This window comes from Venturia canescens, chromosome 2, assembly GCF_019457755.1.
Source record: "Venturia canescens isolate UGA chromosome 2, ASM1945775v1, whole genome shotgun sequence".
Classification (NCBI taxonomy): Eukaryota; Metazoa; Arthropoda; class Insecta; order Hymenoptera; family Ichneumonidae; genus Venturia; species Venturia canescens.
In genome coordinates, this window is record NC_057422.1 from 18,749,645 (window position 1) to 18,766,931 (window position 17,287).

Sequence of the window (17,287 nt, forward strand, 5' to 3'; positions counted from 1 at the left end):
ATTTCAAGCTAAGCGCGGGAAATCAACATGTTACATGTTCAATTCAAATTTTAATAGACTTTTAAAAGTGTCATTTTTTCATTCGAAGTTTTTTATTTTTATTTAAAAACATTACATATTCGAGAATAAATTAAGGGTTTTCTTTGTGTGTTTCTTCACTTTTTTCGCTTCTCCATGACGTTCTCCAGCTTCTGCTGTTTGGCGCTTGGCGAATCATTCACGTTTGTCTCTTCTTCATCTACCTCAAGGCTGTTTAATCTGCCAAAACAACACTTAGCGTGTGTATATATTTCAATTCCATCACAATTATTTTGTTTTGTTTTTTTTTTTTCAAAATTATTTCATATTGTTAGACTTGATATTTAAGAAACAATTTATGATATTAAAAAACTCCGAAAAAGTGTGCTAACAGTTTCTGAGGCTCTATTATTCTCTCATTCCTTTTTTTAAATCTATACCTACTCGTCTTGCTCCAAGCTGTGAAGCATCTGGAAGCCAGCGTCCAAGCTGGGTGGGAATCCCATATCTGGATCGAGCAATTGTAGAGTCGGAACTTCTCGATAAAGATTGCCAAATTCGTCGAGTTCCTCGAATTGCAATTTATTTGCAGCCTCCTCGAGCTCCATTCTAAAATGTTGTTCAAGTGTAAATATATGACGGAAGAATAATTGGTAAAAATAGTCGTTTCTTCTGTTGAGACCGAACAAAAATGTACGCAGTACCCTTCCCTATATAATATTTTTCTTGGAATGATAACCGCAGAACACAGAAAACAGAAAACAATAGTTACTTCGTTGTGCATGTACTGAGTTCCAGCTGCTGTTCCTCAGCCATGATTTCGGCCTCGCGTTTCATTTTCTTCTCAAATCGAAGAATAAAGCCTTGATAATAATCATGAAGAGCCACAACGCCTCCGACCCCGGCTTCGAGAAGTACTTTTTCCATTGCGTCCTACGGAGCAAAAAAGTTCCAAAATATAATACAAATACTGCGAATCGAAAATGATTATTCCAAATTTGAGCAACAAGATGAAATATCTGCCGCTTATAGCCTTAACAGATAACGTGTTATTGTGGCTCATTTGGATAGCACACCTTTTTCGTCCGAATACCATCGCAATAAGAAGTTTAAATAAACTCGTTTGATTTACTGAAACGCTACGCTTAAATATTTCCAAAGTTATTCGCAGAAACATGTTGAAATAAAAATGAACGTTTACACAGATGATGCGGATAGCAGGTGAAAAATTATTTTTCTCAACAGAGAAGCCAGAATGGAACTGAGAAAAAAAAACATTCAAGAAACGGGATACGAGCATATACACGAAAATTACTCATACGTTTTACTTCGCCCTTCTTAACGTTTGAAGAAATATTGAAACATATTTTCAAAAAATGTTTAGAAAATGTCGGCTTTAAATGAGATTTACCGGAAAACCGTGATTGCCCTGCTCCACCGTTACTTTGAGCAACAATGAAATTCTCCTGAGAAAAAAATCACTGATGTCTGTGAGAGTTTCTATAGCTGTATCTGAAGACGTCTCGAATCCAATGTGCGCCAATAAAACGACAACTGCGTGTTTCAACAATTTACGCGCTGTAGCTGGCTTCAAATGATGCAATGTTGAAATTTTCTTCACTTTAGGTCTGCCAGAATAAAAATAGCCGATTTTTAGTGGAGAATAATCAAGAAGCGAAAATAATCATTTCTTCTCCTTATTTTTATCACAAAGCTGATCATTGAGTCTATATTCAATATTTTATAAAACACTATATTCGGTAGGATCAAACACATTTGATGTTAGCGTAATAACAGAAATATATATCATTTTTCTCAAATTTAAACATTTGATTGACTGAATTACCCATTCCCTGTAGGACATCGGAAAAGAAATGGGTTCTCTGAACGTTTTTCATCAGGAAGACCTTGCGATTCCATAGTAGAAATGCTTCCTAAAATTGTTCCCTCATCCTACATAATGAAAAATGATTATTTTTTAAATGAGTCAAAGATTGAATAACCAACATTTACAAGAAATTATTTATTTTGTAAACAATAGGAAAAAAAGGTTTACCATTGCTCTTAACTGTTGATGAAGATTGATTGTGTTCAGGACATGAGCATTTTCCATGGGTAATCTGTAACAATGAACCAGGCATTGATTATTTTATTCATTATGCTCCAAATTACTTAACTTAGGCATTCGCAAATTATTGAAATGTCTTGAGAAATAATATAAAAGTGTAACTTGTTTATTTACTTTGGAACAAAGCATTAATTTGATTATTAAATCAAAGAAAACACGAATATTAAACATTCACTCTAAAAATGATTATTCAGTCATAATTCAATCAATTTACATTTTTCTACAAAGTTTTTACTGAATTGGATTGTATCAAGGAACTGCGTAATCTAGAAACTCACTGTATAAATTCTGGTTGTGTATCGATTTGATAATCACAGTCGGTACTGTTCGAATCATCCATAACTTGTCGCCAAACATTTTCAATAATATCCGGTGTTATTACTTCATGTTTATGAGCTTCTCTAGCAGGTAATTCTCCCCACAGGCTTCCAGTACTCAAGTTTTTGCTAGACTTCATTTTCTATCAGTTTCAAATTGAAATCTTATGTACAATGATTTTGATGTTCATTTAAAATAAAAACATCACATCCTCTATATTAAAACATCTGTCAAAATGCAAAAACCATCGATGTAGTGTTCGAATACATCGCTATTTACTATTTATGCCAATGATAATAGTTTTGAAGTGACAGTTACGACATTTACATTGAGATCACGATAACAAATATTTATCTCGGATATACTTGTAATTCGATATGAGAAATCAGAGAAATCAGTTTTCGCGCCACTCGCGATGCGCAAATATCCGAGGGACGCGATATCCTATGTTATTTGACTTTTTGGAGTGGTTTTTCTTCCAAATAATCTTGATACGTCGCAAATAATAGCACTGCTTAAGATGGGCAATTTATTGATAATGTGACGGGAGTTGAAAAAATCAACATTTGACATTCAAGATATTTTTACATCGTCGAACAAGACTTAAATTTGGAGGTTAGAATGAATCACGAACCACTGTGCGACCATATTTGTTCGGTAGATTCGAAATTTTGACGTCGCATGGCGCTACAGTTCTGACTCATGGGCTTGCGTCCTATTTGAAATACCATTTTCTGCATTATTTTTTGCACTCTGAATTCAATAATATTTCTTGAAAATCGTAGAAAACTACGAATCAATAGTTTTTATCTAAAGAGAAAAAAGTTTTCAAAGTACTACAAAATGGAGAGCGCTGCAGCTTCGATCTTGACGAGAGCTGTGAACATGGATAAGAACGAACAATACACAATGGCTCTTGTTCTATACCAAGAAGGACTTCAAATCCTCGTCGATTCGATGAAGGGTTCGTATGATAATTAAGATGCTAATTTTCATCTCATCGTTATTGCCCGCTTGAATCGCTATGACAAAAAATATTTTAGATATCAAAGATCAGGTGAAAAAAAAACATTTGCACGCGAGAGCTTCGCAATACATAGAAAGAGCTGAAAAAGTCAAAGCTCTCATAGACGAAAGAAAAGCAGCGGGAAAGTACAGAGAGCAGACAAGAATTGAAGCTGGGAGTATCGGACATGGATATGCGACACTTTTTGGAAGATTTTTAGACGCTTCGGTCACCCAAATTGACATTGAAGATCCTTACATAAGATCGTTTCATCAGGTATCATTGCGTTTATTAATGCGAAGTACAGATTCATTTATTTTTAATTAAAAAATAATTCCTAAGAAAATTGAATGCCTAAAATTTCAAGGAGTTGATGTCCAAAATTTTTCAACAATTATTTTCCAAATTTTTCCGGATTCTTTAAACGCCAGAAAGAAAATTCACGCACAATTTTATCTACTTTTTAATCGTAGACGGAAATCTTACTAGAGAAATTTTTTTCGACGTTTTCAGTGTCAAAATTTGGTTCGTTTGTGCGAGCTCGCGGTGCAGAAATGTCACTCTTTATCAAGAGTAACGTTAATAACGACTCTCGATCCGGATGATCGGAAGAATCAGACTAAACGATTGGAAGAGCTGAGGCAGAGCTTGGCGAATCGACTTGTAAATCTAGAAATTTCGTATTCGGAAACTCTTCATGATCGTCAAATATCGTAAGTTTATAAAAATTTTATCTGTCAAATGATTCCAAGAACCTAAAAAACAGCACGAATGCTGTAAAAAAAAACTAGAATTGCAATCAAAAAAATTAAAATCACAAAAATTTAAAAAAAAATTTGCGCTTATACTTGGAGTTTTATTTAACTTTCAAATTCGTGAGCCTACAGGTAAATTGGATAATGTGAGCTGGAAAAAAATAAAATATATTTTCGCAATATAAATTCATGTTAATTTCGGAACGTATGCAAAAATATTCTCGAAATTAAAAAAAATCAGGCCGAATAGCAAACCTAGAATTTTCATCAATAAAATTAATAAGCGCCACTATTCGATTTATAAAACATTCAAAGCATGGATTTTTTTTTCCAAGACTCAGCAACGGTTGGGTCATAAAGATTGGACGAGGTTTGGATTACTTTAAAGCACCGGATGGTAAATTTGTCCTTGGAACGTGTGATCTCGAGCTGAGGCCTTGTCACGAGACAACAATTGACATATTTCACAAGAGCCAATTGCAACAAAGCGTCAAATGAATCTGTAGGATTAATCACGATGGGAAAATATTTAAATTTGTTTTATTACTTTGACTATTTTAAGGGTTAAGAAGAAGAAAAAATAATCATATTGTTAGATTTTATTAACTGTAAAAATAATGACTGAACTGGTTGTAACTCAGGGCCAGTTGTATGGCACATCAATAAGTTTCTCGAAAGCCCGGAAATACAGTATTTTGATAAAAAAAAAATCAGGTAAATATATATTTGAAAAAATATAAATTTAAATATAATTAACAATGACTATACAAGTGCAATTTTATGTAATAATTATCATGTCGATCATTACAGAGCTCCAATGCGATTGCATTTTCGTACAAAAATTAAAATCTATCTGTTTGAGTTTACTGGATAATAATAATAATTTGGAATGAGTAATTAATCCCTAATGCTATAATCACAAGCTTTGGCGACATCGATTTGTCTTGCGGCGTGTTTACAAGCCCGCCTCAAGGATTTCGTGTACCGGAAGATCGCAGAATTACGAGGATTATTTTCATTGGTGGAATTGGTGTCGTAAGAGAGATTTGGGAGACAATCAGCACCGCCTAGGGCCACGACCTGTCGTGCGATTTCTGGATGGACGCAAAGTCGTGTGAGTGCTTGGGTGGCGGTGAGTTCGAGGCGTCGATAAGCATCTTCGAGGCCGGGTGTGACCATCCTGAGAAAAGAAACGAGAGCTACGGAAGCCCTTGCCGCGGCTAAGTGAGTTCTAGCCTCAGGAATTTTTGCCAATTTGCCAATCAACGAGGCGACTTGTTCCATCAGCCAAACGTTTCCACCGGAAGATTTTTTCACGCATTTCAATAACTTTCGGACCGCCTCTTCCGCGACAATGGGCCCGATAAATTTCCTCGAATCGGCCAAATTGTTCAGCGCCGCAGCCGCTAGCAACAGCGTTTGACTGCAATTCGTACTTTCTGCTAAACGAGTTAGAAAGACAACAAGGTCACGCGCAAAAACCTCGAGATGAGCAAGTCCAAGGGCATTCGTCCATGGTGCCGTTATTTGTACAACTAACGCTGCAGCCTCCATTTTTTCTCTTTCCGGCGTCGTTTCTCCCGCCAATAAATCCAACAGAATCTCGGGTCCGCCCTCTTCAACGAATTGCTCGATTGCCAAACGGCAACAACAAACGCTCGCGAGGGCCCGCAACGACGACGCTCTCAAGTCGCTCGACAATCTTCCCGATGAGACGAGTGATGTCAATAGTGCTCTTATTCCAGAACATCGCGCTATAGCACTTCCCGCTCGATTACCAGCGAGTCCCAACGCCGTTAACGCTGCCAGGGCACCACGCGCTGCACTCCCACTTTCCTGAGGGGCTTCCTCAAGCCCTCGGACGACTCGCTGTAAAAATTCACCATTTTTATTCAACCGATCCAACCAAACTTCATTCTTTTCCACTTCCTCAAACGTTTTGATTTTTGTTTCGTGCTTGGAATTTTTACGAACAAATATCTGGCAAATAAGCCTTTATCACACACTAGTTTCTTTTTTACCGAAAAATTTAAAGAACGTGCCATAATTAAACGCTACAGATAACATTGGAGAAATTTTTGACCTCGTTGTTTGGGATTTACGCTCGAAAAAACAAAATGAAATTGAATTCTCTCGAAATTCGGGTTTTCCATTTGTTCTCGTCGCGACATGCAAAAAAACCTTTTGAAAGGGGTCTTTGAAACTCACTATAAACGCAAGTGTAACAAAATTCTCAGTTTTCTGTTAACTACAAATCAGTTATTTTTGGAGCATGTAAGAGTAGAGAATATTTTAAATCAATAAATTAGCATAGAAAAAAAAATTCTCTTCCAGAACATGTGAACAGAAATCTGAATAAACTCAGTAAGGTCACGGGGCAAATACGTTTCCAGCTCTGTCGTGATATACCTCAATATAAAAATCGAGGCGAGCGTCCAGCGCGCTGTCAACAACGCTCCTCAAGCTGTCCAACTGGGAAAGTAGACTGCGCAGGTTGCCCTGTTGAATTCGTCGGGGTGGAGGTGCGCCGAGTTCGGAAAGGATCGAGAAGGCTTCGTCCTCTACCGAGCGAAGTAATTCTCGATCGGATCGTCCATTTTCCAAAGTCGATAATTTTCTGGATAACAAAAGCAATACTTTTGAATAAAGACAAAATAATTGTGACGAATACATAATAAAATTCGATCCACGATCAATAAACTTACTCAACGATTTGATCCAAGTGTCTCGTGAATCCGTCAGCCCGAACGAGCAATTCGGTTGCGGCTGCAGTCGCCGATGACGTCAAAAGTCTCAAATCTCTTGTCTGGCTCTGCTCGCTCATCGCCTCGCGATATTCTCTCCTCGGTAAATTTTTACTTTGCAACGTTGCTCCGCACTCGTCTTCCGTTTCCATCACCAAACCGCTCAGCCAAGCCCTCAACGCGGTTCGGTCGCGATCAATACCATCCGACAAAACGTACGATCTTTCCCACGAAATAATTCGCGAGGACGAGCCCTCACGTGCCAAAATCGACGTACTCGCGATCGGGGATACATTCGCTATTGCATTCACGTCCTCGTCCTCCGGTGGCTCACTCGCGTACAAAAAATCACCGAGGCACTCGTCCTCCAATGTCGTCGGATTCCCCACGGCTTGTGAACTCTCCTGATCCTCTTCGTACCTGTAAACAAAATATTATTTTCATTCTCTCGTTTAACTAATCAACTTTTTCCTGGTCAAATTATTTTTTTAGAGTTATTGAAACAGCTGATCGTCACATAATATTATTGTATTGTTCTGAAGAATATTCCCTTTCTATCTGGGATTGACAAACATTTTAAGCACAACTTGGATTTTGAGACCAAAAGAAATTTCGATTTTTTTTTTTTTTTTTTTTTTTTTGAAATTGCAATAAATATCAATTCTTACAAACGAAATAAAATTAGAATTCGAATTCGGGTGATTGAGATCGATAAACCATGTTCACAATCACTATTATAAAATTTACGATAAAAAACGTCAGACTCGACAATATTTTGAATTTACACTGAAAATAAAATAATTAACACCCTCTCTGTGATTAATTATCGCGAAAAATCGTGTTTTTTATTTCACAAGAGAATTCACGACGGTACTTCGTTCATGATTCCGAGAATTAAACGTTTTTTTTTAATCCACTAAAGATGAATCACGTCCAATGACGAATCGATTCATCGGCATTGAAAATAATAAAATAAAAAATTATCACATAACACGTCGAGGTGTACCTCGTGCGTGCCATCGCTCGTATGAGCAAGAGTCTCGACTATTTCCAACCTGTTAGCATAAATCCAATCTTACTACTGTCTGATAACGTCGTAAGGCTCTTGGAACGATGCACCGCACACTCTCTCGACGTTTTCCGTCGTTTCTTCTCCCACCAAATCGCTTTAGAGTCGCTCATTGTGGGGACAGATTCACGATAGCGAAGGTGTACGAGTATGTACATATGACGAGCGAAGAAGAGGCGAAACAACATTGTCGAAAGGCTCTAAGTGCCTGTGAGACATTTCATGCTTAATGTGGCATTCCTTAACGTTGAGCACACGTCAAACGAGCTAATTATTTTTCAACGAGTTTTAAGGCAGTTCGTGCACGAAACGATTTCCTCAAGTCTTGAAATTTACACAGAGTTTAAATGGGCAGTCGACTGACACGCATATCAAATTTTAAGGGGTTCGTCTCATTCGTTATTTAGATAATTAAATATGAAGAAAAATACACAGGTTTATGGGGATTATGCTTAAAAAATTGTTCATCCTTCCATATTACGAGTGAACGCTTCTTACGAAGTTTATAAAAAAGTACACTATAACAATGAAGTATATAATGAAGGTCTGGGAAAAAATTCGAGACGATTGTCTTACTAGTATTAAGGATATATTACGTTAAGGAGGGTGGATCACGAAATCAATATAATCAGAATTTGATAAAATATCGTGATAACATTCTTTGGCATCAAGTATACAAATACAATTTTTTTCAAATTTTTTACCACATGGTTGTCGAATAATTGAGCAATAAATCGAAGTTCTTATGCACGAGATGTGTAACTATGTATAGTTAACTCTGCGCTTATACACATGAACTTTAGTGTTCAATTACTCGAGAGCTATGTGGTAGAAAAATCTTAAAAAATTTATACTGTCTTATATATTTTTAAAGAATACATTTACCAAATTTTATGAAATTCTTTATATTTTAAACATGATTTAGCATGGCAACATTGTATCGTCGCGATCCACTCTCCTTAAATATTGAACGAATTGGTAAAATGAGCACTCGCAACCTCACATTTGCTTATTCCGGCATTTTGTTTCTTCTTGGCTTGGGCCATTCCTGTCATAGCCTTCTGTCTTTTTTTATTAACACTTTTTTCTTGATCCTTTGTATTTTCCTCCCGTGCTCTCCGAAGCGATTTTTGACATAAAAAACTATGGTATTTTAGCCAGGGACGAATGAAATTTTGGGTCGAGTCAGTGACGAATCCCCGATCAATGGAATGGCTTGTAATTTCATTCGCCAAAAAATAAGTTGGTAAAATGTACTTACAGTTTTGAATGAATAACTCTGACGTTAATTTAGAGTGATAATATCTTTAATTAGGAAGTGAAAATCGATCCAATTTAGACACCCATAAAATACGATTCTACGGGCATGATGTACCTTAAATTTTTTTACACACCATTCAGCCGATAATGAAACGTTTTAGTGGAGATTCGACTATGAAAAACTGACGTTTGTTCGAAAGAAAAATTAACCAGAAAATACAATGCTCCGAGAGAGCGTCTTTGCGGTGTTGGGGATAGGATAAAAAATGAGGCTGAAGTTTGCAACGTTGGAGTCCAACGAAATGATCGAAAAAAACTCTCCAATAATTCCAGTGATTCTCCTATTTTGTTCCCTGCCAAATTTCCGATTCGTAGTTTTTCAAACTGCACCAACGATTCGTGAAATAAAAAATTGCTGAATTACAAACGTTTTTTTCGTTCATTTCGTTGGACTCCAACGTTGGAAACTTCAGCGTCGTGATAAAAAATGATTGAGGTCATCAACGATCTTGGAAATGATTTCGTACCATTGGCGTCCAACTGCTCGTGCACAGATTCTCTTTTCTCCGTTTAAACCTCCTCGTGTGTAGTACACGGAAGGTGACTAATCGATCGACTCTCCGGATGAGACTTTTAGCAATCCCATTGTGACTAATCTCGTAATTTTCTATTTTTTTTCTCTACTTTTTTTCTTGCGCTACCGTCCTCGACCATTTGTTGTTAGAACGCCGGAAAAAAAAGGCGAGAGTGAAACGCATTCGTATCTGACTACTAATCACTTATTCGTGACCCTAATTTTATTCTCGGTAAGCCGGGCTCTGGGATTTATCACACTGGAATTTATCATAACAAAAAAAGCCAACATTTTTTCCCCACGTTACTTCATTTTCGATGAAAGTCAATCGACGGTTTTTAATTACGATTTTAACAACATTCAGCACAATAATATTGGCACGTTGTCAAAAATAGTTAGGCGATGTTAGTTTGAAAATCAAACAATCAATTTCGAAAACGAGAAAAAAAAGGCGAAAGGGGGGAGCAACCGATTAAAAATAGTCAGTAACTCCTCGGCTCGTTCGTTGCATTCCTATCGCTTATATCGCGCAGGCACGAACAGCCCAAAAGCGTCGAGAGCTCTTGAGTCACTTTGCCCAGAACGGTGCATTCAACGAGTGCTTTGGCCCGGATCTTATCGCTGCTGCATGGCAAACCCACGGAAAAGCTCATTACTCTATTCAAGTGTTTAAATTGAAATATTTTTCTTCCTCGTAATATGTATGGAAATGATTGTTGCTCGGTTTCGAGTGGACGATTTATGATAATAAATTCTCATTCGTATTAAAACTTAATGAAAAATCGTATTATCAATTTAAAGCTTATTTAGAAGTGGAAAAACTCAAACGCTGCTTTCCTGTGAGATATTTTTACAACTTAACTCTCACGGAGCACAAGGACTCGATGTTTTACGATATGAAAAATAACGAATCCAGATTTTCTTGGCACTCCCATTTCGTCAGGTCTTTTCACGGAGGGACTCTTGATGCCTCTGGGAGTCCGCTTTGCAGAGAAAAACGTTTCATGCCAAAGTTCGTGGGTAGTGGAAGTCGAAAATGATGACAATATTACGTTCATCTTGGAATTATGATCCGAGGTCACACTGAGGTCACTAGAAAGTTCTGAAAGTTCAAATTTCCAGTGTTTTTTCTTTATTTTATAAATAAAAATTGGCTGGATGGATTTTCATCTTGTACACGTCTTTTGCATACTCGGAAGTACTGGAAAATAATTTCTTTCAATTCTTTTCATGGTATAGTTTTGCACAATGGTGTGTTGAGGCACCCCTTGAATGGGCGTTGACAGCGAATCTCAAAAATGGAACATCTCAGGACAAAAACCAAAAAAAAAGATTCTCAAAATGTGTGTTATTAACTGTCGCACGACGCAGGGGGTCTTCAAAATATTGTTTAGATAAAAAATGGCGACCGTTTGAAGAAAGCCACAATTTTTGTGGATTTCTCGATAGAAAATTCTTTATAAAAGAAAAACAAATAAAAGTCATCAAAAAACGGCTACGTCGTGCTGAAAGCATACGTTTTCCCTACAAAATGCAATTTTACTAATCTCGCTGGGATAAAAACTCTTTCCGTTTTCCTCTCAACGCCGATTCACGCCATTTTCTACACACCATTGTACAAAAATACACCATTAAAAAAAATCTTTTTTTAATATTTATTCCAATACTTCTGAGTATGTAAAAGATGTGCTCAACGTTTTATTTAAGGAGTTTCGGTACAGGCGATGCAACGTTGCCATGCTAAACCGTGCTAAAAACATAAAAAATTTCAAAAAGTTCAGAATTTTATAAAATTTGGTCAACGTATTCTTTAGTGCCAAATTTGACAATACAAATTTTTTAAGATTTTTCTTCTCTACAATTATCGAGTAATTGATCACTAAAGTTCACTCGTATAAGCATAGCGTTTCCTATCAAGATAGGTATACATTCCGGGCATAAGAAATCTGCTTTAATGCGTAATTACTCGATAACTAAGCAGAAGAAAATTTTGAAAAAAATTGTCTCCGCACTTGACGTTGAAGAACATTATCACCAAATTTGATGAATTTCTAATCATTTTGACGAATGTAGCCAGCCTCCTTAACGCGTAATTACTCGATAACTAAGTGGAAGAAAATTTTGAAAAAATTTGTGTTTTCGCACTTGATGTTGAAGAACGTGATCACCCCAAATTTGATAAATTTCTTAATATTTAGACTTCTGTACCGAAACTCCTTAAATCCATCGAACCAATTTTAATTAACAAAAAATAAACGAAATGCACCTTAAACTCGAACGTTCACACTTTTCGTAGCCCTCAAACGTTTTCAATGGCTCAAAAGTAACTAAAAATAATTGGCTCACCGGTTTTTATCAACCGATTTGTCCTCCTCTGAGATCGGCCAAACAATCTCTTTCGGCTGCATGCGTCGACTCGCCCGTAAAACTTTCGGATGTCTTTCCGATTTGGGGGTCGAAGTGTGAGCCGGATTTGGCGGTAGGTCGCTATCTTTCCACAGGGAGCTCAAACGACTGTGAATTCTATGAGCAAGCTGCGCTCTCCCTCGAGTCACCGCGCGGCGTCGTCGCCTTTGTCGTTTCGGCGTGCCATCTTCGTCATACACGTCCGGACTGTTGGACCTTTCAGAATCCGAAAAACCGGAATCCAGACTACGGTTGCACGGGCTCGCGGTGCTCGAGCATTTCACCTCCGCCGCGTCAACTGCCAATTCGCTCTTCCCATCAGCTGCGTCTCTCGATTTTTCCCTGCTTCGCAAAAGAACATTTAAAAACAATAAATATAAAGCGATTTTCCTCATTTTATTCGTACCGGTAAAACAAACGTTTCGGCACGTTTTTTAACAATGAAAATTGGCTGGGAAGATTTCGAGTTACGAAAATTATTATTCTTGATTCAAAACAAAATTACGAAAATTGCCCGAGCTCAGTTTGCTGAGCCCGTGCACAAGTTCGATGCAAATCGCGACGATTCGGGTTGTCAGAAATAAAAACTAACATTTTTGCAACTATTATTTCGAGGTGGTAAACACGATCAACCTTTTGAGACAGTTTTTTTAATTATAAAAATTTCTCCGAGTTTCCGAGGTCGTCGACCATCGATCCGATTGAGAAATTCGCAAATCTGCTGAAGATTTCAATTACTTTTAGATTTTGAAACGATTTTTTTTACGTTTGCATTTGATTTTTGGTAAATTAAAATGCGAATCGTAGGATCGAGGAATTTTGAAATAGACGACATTTTTTCAATGTTTATTGAGGTTATTCTTTCGATTTCTGTAAAGCCATTTGAAAATTCTTTGAAAACCATTCGAATGGAATTACAAATAAGTTTTCATTGAAAAGACTGTCGAATTGACAAATGTGAGGAGGAATAGTTTACCTCGTATCAGGGGCGACCTCTTCGCGCATCCTTTTACGTTCGAAAGAGTCATTCGGCTGATTATCACGTTCGAGAACGAGCTCGCTGACTCGTATAGCGGTTACGTTTCCGTCGGATGCATCACTGTCGCGGAGACTCGTCTCGCTATCGTCGTGGCGCATCCCGAAATTTGAATAAGCATTTGGCAAACTGGCGACCGACGAAGACGCCGAAATGCCACCTATCAACGGCGAACTTTCAATCGCGTCTTGGGCAGCCATTTGCCCCCAAAACACTTTGCTCTGCATTCGCTTGAACCCGCTCATTGTTTAAGAATTTTTCTTCTGTTTCACTTCATGAAACAATAATAATATAAATTTCCTTTATTCCCTCGAACAATTGTTAATTTTTATAAAATTTCACGTTTTTTTTCTTCACTGCATTTCTCGAGAAAATGATAATTTCTATGATTTTCTTAAGTCTCAAAACCACTTAAATTTTCACTCAAAATCATCACTCACACTCTTTCCGCATTAAACCTTTTATTTGTGACTCGTACGGCGAGTAATATTCGAAGGAAGTGTTGAGAAATAAAATAAAACCGGAAGAAGTTTCGGCGGGTCGAGGGTGGTCGCGTGTCTTCGAGGAAACGTTCTACGAAGAGTTTACGATTCAGCGGAGCACGTCGATCTGATGGGGTCGCGTGGCGTTGGACGCCTTATGGTGTCGATCCTCCCCGCGTCTGTGATCCGCCGAACCCCCATGTAAGACCGTCTCGATAATTATGCACAGGTCAATTGAAAAAAAACCGGCGACGACACCACGGAAGACGCTTCGGACGCTGCACTAGCGCCCTGTTTGCCTGCGGGGAGCTTTTGTACTGCTCGCAGCTCCCAAACGTATTTTATTTTACATTCGACACGAAAAATTCGTTCGAGTGTCGTGCAGTATTCGATCGAGTTGATCGAACCACAAAAAACTTCGAAAATCACTTATCGATAAAAAACAAACAAGGCGTACAGAAACACGAGTGTTGACTCGCCGGAGTCTCGAAGTCGACTCGTCGACCGTGCCCGCTATGATTAGCGCTTGTTGTTGTCTCCCCTTCCCTTAGTCACGACTCGTCCGGACTCGGGGCACAGTTTTTATTATTTCGATAACACAACACAAACGCGGCACTGGACAAAACGCAAGGATTTTCAGTATCTTGAAAAACCGTTGACACACATAATTTTATAATTTTATTATATTGAAACTTTCGTATCGACTTTTCATTGATATCTAGTGCTCTATCACCGTTTACGAGCTCGGTCGGCACGTACTTTGGCTCGCGAACGACCGAAATGTGATGACTCTACGGAAGAGACTTCCTGACGCGTCCCTCCTTCCCGAATAAAAGCCAAGTCGCGACTGGTCTGAAAATGATATCTCCCTTTCCGGTCTCTTATGTTGTTCTATCCCTTGGATGAGCGCTACGCCTGTTCGGGGGATCTCTGCCCTGTACGAATACTCGTATGGGTGGGGAAGCTCGTGTTACCGAGGATTTCCCCCTTAAAAGCGCCCCCCGTATACTTAAAGGGGTGTGATGGTATTTATTCGTCGGTGGTTCAGTCGATTTGCCAACTCATTTTTTCACGTGGAATAATAAAGAGACGAACAAATTTTTGAAATTATAAAAAATGCTGAATTATCTTTTCAGAAACATACCATAAAATTGATCCGCGCAGTCCGCTTTCTTAAGTTCTAAAATCCTGAAATATGAAAAAAAAAAAAAAAAATAAGCACTCGTAAAACGACAGCGAAAATTAGGTTAACAACGACGTGACGCAACTATTGGTATCCGCCAGTAAAACAATATGCGAACACGACTAAAGCCGTCCCTTTAAAACTGACCCGCATTGACCTCCCGGTTCCGAAATTCCGAACACGCATATGTGCATCATCGCATACATCGTAACTGTACGAGTATAACGACATAATAGGTATGTACGTTACGCGTGCTACGAATGCCCGTACGATGAGTCGGCATATGCCGGGGAGTGTAACCGACAAACCGTAACCGGGAGAGGGGGTATGAGCAGCGGGGTGAATTTTTATTTTCATTTTTTCGTCCGTGGGGGCCCCGGAGCTAGGAAATTGCTGAAACACGTATTTTGGCTGGTTAGAATGAAAAAGCCGTATCTGTCGATTTTGGGTATGCTGTGCAGGGCTGTTCAGGGGTTAGGGCGCGATGAGGGGTGCTCCGCGTATGGCAGGAAGTAGCATCAAGAAATCACGCCAGCAGGCTTTTGTATAAGGGGAGACCAGGTGCTGACTCTCGTTCGCTCGCTTCTTCCCCTCCCCGTTTTCGTCGTTGCGCCCCTCTTGCGGGGGTCTTGCTTGCTTCCCTAGCTCCCCCCGCCTTCCGACGCATCCTGAGGCACGCGCCAGCTCATGGGAGCATCTGCGTAGGGAATACGCATACATGCGCGTACGCAGTTTCAGAGCGCCCCTGCGACACACCACGCGTCTATGCTTAATCTACTTTCAACTTTTCCCCGCGCGCGCGCGCACGTGTTCTTCGCGGAGAAATGAGAAACACATGTGAGATAAAAAGTCTTTCGCACCAGGATTCGATGACGAGAATGTGTATCGACTTGTAAAAAAATAAGGCTCGATTACTATATTTGCAGCGAACCAATGCGACACAAAGAAAGCCCGCAATCGCTCGGCAAAATCGCAATAGAATTATTTCATCTCGGATATATATACGCGAGATTTATGAAACGCACGTGTTCACTCGCGCGATATCGCCAAGAAAAAGTTTATCGCCGCATTCCTCGATCCAAAGTCATCCACAAAACCTCTGGAGAAATCTCGTACAGATGATTCAACGAGGCCCTCGCATTTGCTCGACGCAATTTCGAGTGGTTTACCGTTACTCGCCATTATATTATTTTATAAACATAACCTGCATATGCAATCACGCGTTATGACTAACCCATGAATATTCTTTTCCTACTGAATTTCTATGCGCGAGCCTGTTTTTATTGTCTATGGGTAAACTGTACGTGCACTCGTCATTATTTCGAAACATACCTATGTGTAACCTCTGTATTTTTAAGCTGTAAAGGACTCTTCGAGCATACAGCACACGTCCCCTATTGTCAGCAGTTAAATGGAAAACGCGGGACAGCTGTACGCAAACCGTTACGAATTACGAACCGAACTCGCGCGTCATTTCTACTAGGCGCTATTTATCGATGAATCTTCTTTGTCGCTGTTTTGAGAGACAATGTCTCGTTACCAAATCTACGAAACTCCTTACATTCCCTCTATAATTTGGTGCGCAATTATATTTATGAAAAATAAATCGGACGAACATTGCTGTAAGAAAGGTTTGTTGTATTTTGTTCAGGACAAAACAGCTGCTGGGACGAATGGTCGAAATGAACGATTCGGGCGAGCGTAAACCTTCATCAATCCTGCTTGTTTATCTTCTTATTTTGTTTAGTATATTATGTTTTATTATTTTGTTTGATCCCACTTGTATCGTTTTTATCACAGGATTGATTTAATTAAAAATTTGCAATTTCAATGAATGCAAATTTATAAAAAAAATTGAAATGCAACGTCACGATAATAAAAGATTAATAATGAACCTACAATAATGACGATAGATAACCATGATCATTATTAAAAATAATGTGTAATTAATTTGTACACTAATATTGAGTAAAAATATTGTACTTCAAAATAAAATGTAATTTTTATTCGAATTCTTGGTTCCTCTTATTATTTTTGTACATCGGGCTTCGTAGTTTCGATTCCTATGATTAATATTGATTGATGGTAGGTAAGTTCGTACTCAATGATTTGATCAGAGACTTCTTCCGACAAATATTAAATTCCATTATGTTTATAACATATTTTAGTTGTTTGTGAGATTACATTTTTTTTATTATCACCTTCATTCTTTGTACAATCATTCAACTTTGAAAATTATAATAAAATTTTTATTTGTGTATACAAATGACTTACCTACCATCAATCAATATTAACCATAGGAATCGAA

The 17,287-nt window shown here is 38.3% G+C and overlaps 3 protein-coding genes across 6 annotated transcripts; 1 reads left to right on the top strand and 2 right to left on the bottom strand.

The window, feature by feature from the left end:
* Positions 1 to 63: 63 nt before the first annotated feature.
* On the bottom strand, positions 64 to 2,962 carry LOC122406366 (STAGA complex 65 subunit gamma-like). Of its 3 annotated transcripts, none has more exons than XM_043411767.1 (8): positions 2,830 to 2,962; positions 2,425 to 2,691; positions 2,075 to 2,138; positions 1,865 to 1,971; positions 1,430 to 1,646; positions 791 to 951; positions 463 to 627; positions 64 to 258 (listed from the first exon to the last, which is right to left on the bottom strand). In XM_043411767.1, exons 2-8 carry the CDS (start codon positions 2,601 to 2,603, stop codon positions 156 to 158), a joined length of 996 nt encoding a protein of 331 aa, XP_043267702.1. In that variant the 5' UTR covers positions 2,604 to 2,691; positions 2,830 to 2,962; the 3' UTR covers positions 64 to 155. The 3 variants fall into 3 exon arrangements, with proteins under 3 accessions (XP_043267702.1, XP_043267701.1, XP_043267703.1); XM_043411766.1 differs by having other exon boundaries at positions 2,792 to 2,933; XM_043411768.1 differs by having other exon boundaries at positions 459 to 627; positions 2,425 to 2,879.
* A 159-nt stretch (positions 2,963 to 3,121) lies between these two features.
* Positions 3,122 to 5,126, top strand: LOC122406367 (MIT domain-containing protein 1-like). The gene is made up of 4 exons (XM_043411771.1): positions 3,122 to 3,428; positions 3,508 to 3,746; positions 3,984 to 4,183; positions 4,561 to 5,126. Exons 1-4 carry the CDS (start codon positions 3,308 to 3,310, stop codon positions 4,721 to 4,723), a joined length of 723 nt encoding a protein of 240 aa, XP_043267706.1. The 5' UTR covers positions 3,122 to 3,307; the 3' UTR covers positions 4,724 to 5,126.
* Positions 4,810 to 14,340, bottom strand: insc (inscuteable). 2 transcript variants are annotated; one of them, XM_043411764.1, is made up of 5 exons: positions 13,255 to 14,340; positions 12,219 to 12,623; positions 6,931 to 7,389; positions 6,635 to 6,842; positions 4,810 to 6,094 (listed from the first exon to the last, which is right to left on the bottom strand). In XM_043411764.1, the coding sequence occupies exons 1-5, from the start codon at positions 13,557 to 13,559 to the stop codon at positions 5,123 to 5,125; spliced, it is 2,349 nt and encodes a 782-aa protein (XP_043267699.1). In that variant the 5' UTR covers positions 13,560 to 14,340; the 3' UTR covers positions 4,810 to 5,122. The 2 variants fall into 2 exon arrangements, with proteins under 2 accessions (XP_043267699.1, XP_043267700.1); XM_043411765.1 differs by having other exon boundaries at positions 12,219 to 12,620; positions 13,255 to 14,336.
* Between the last annotated feature and the right edge of the window lie 2,947 nt (positions 14,341 to 17,287).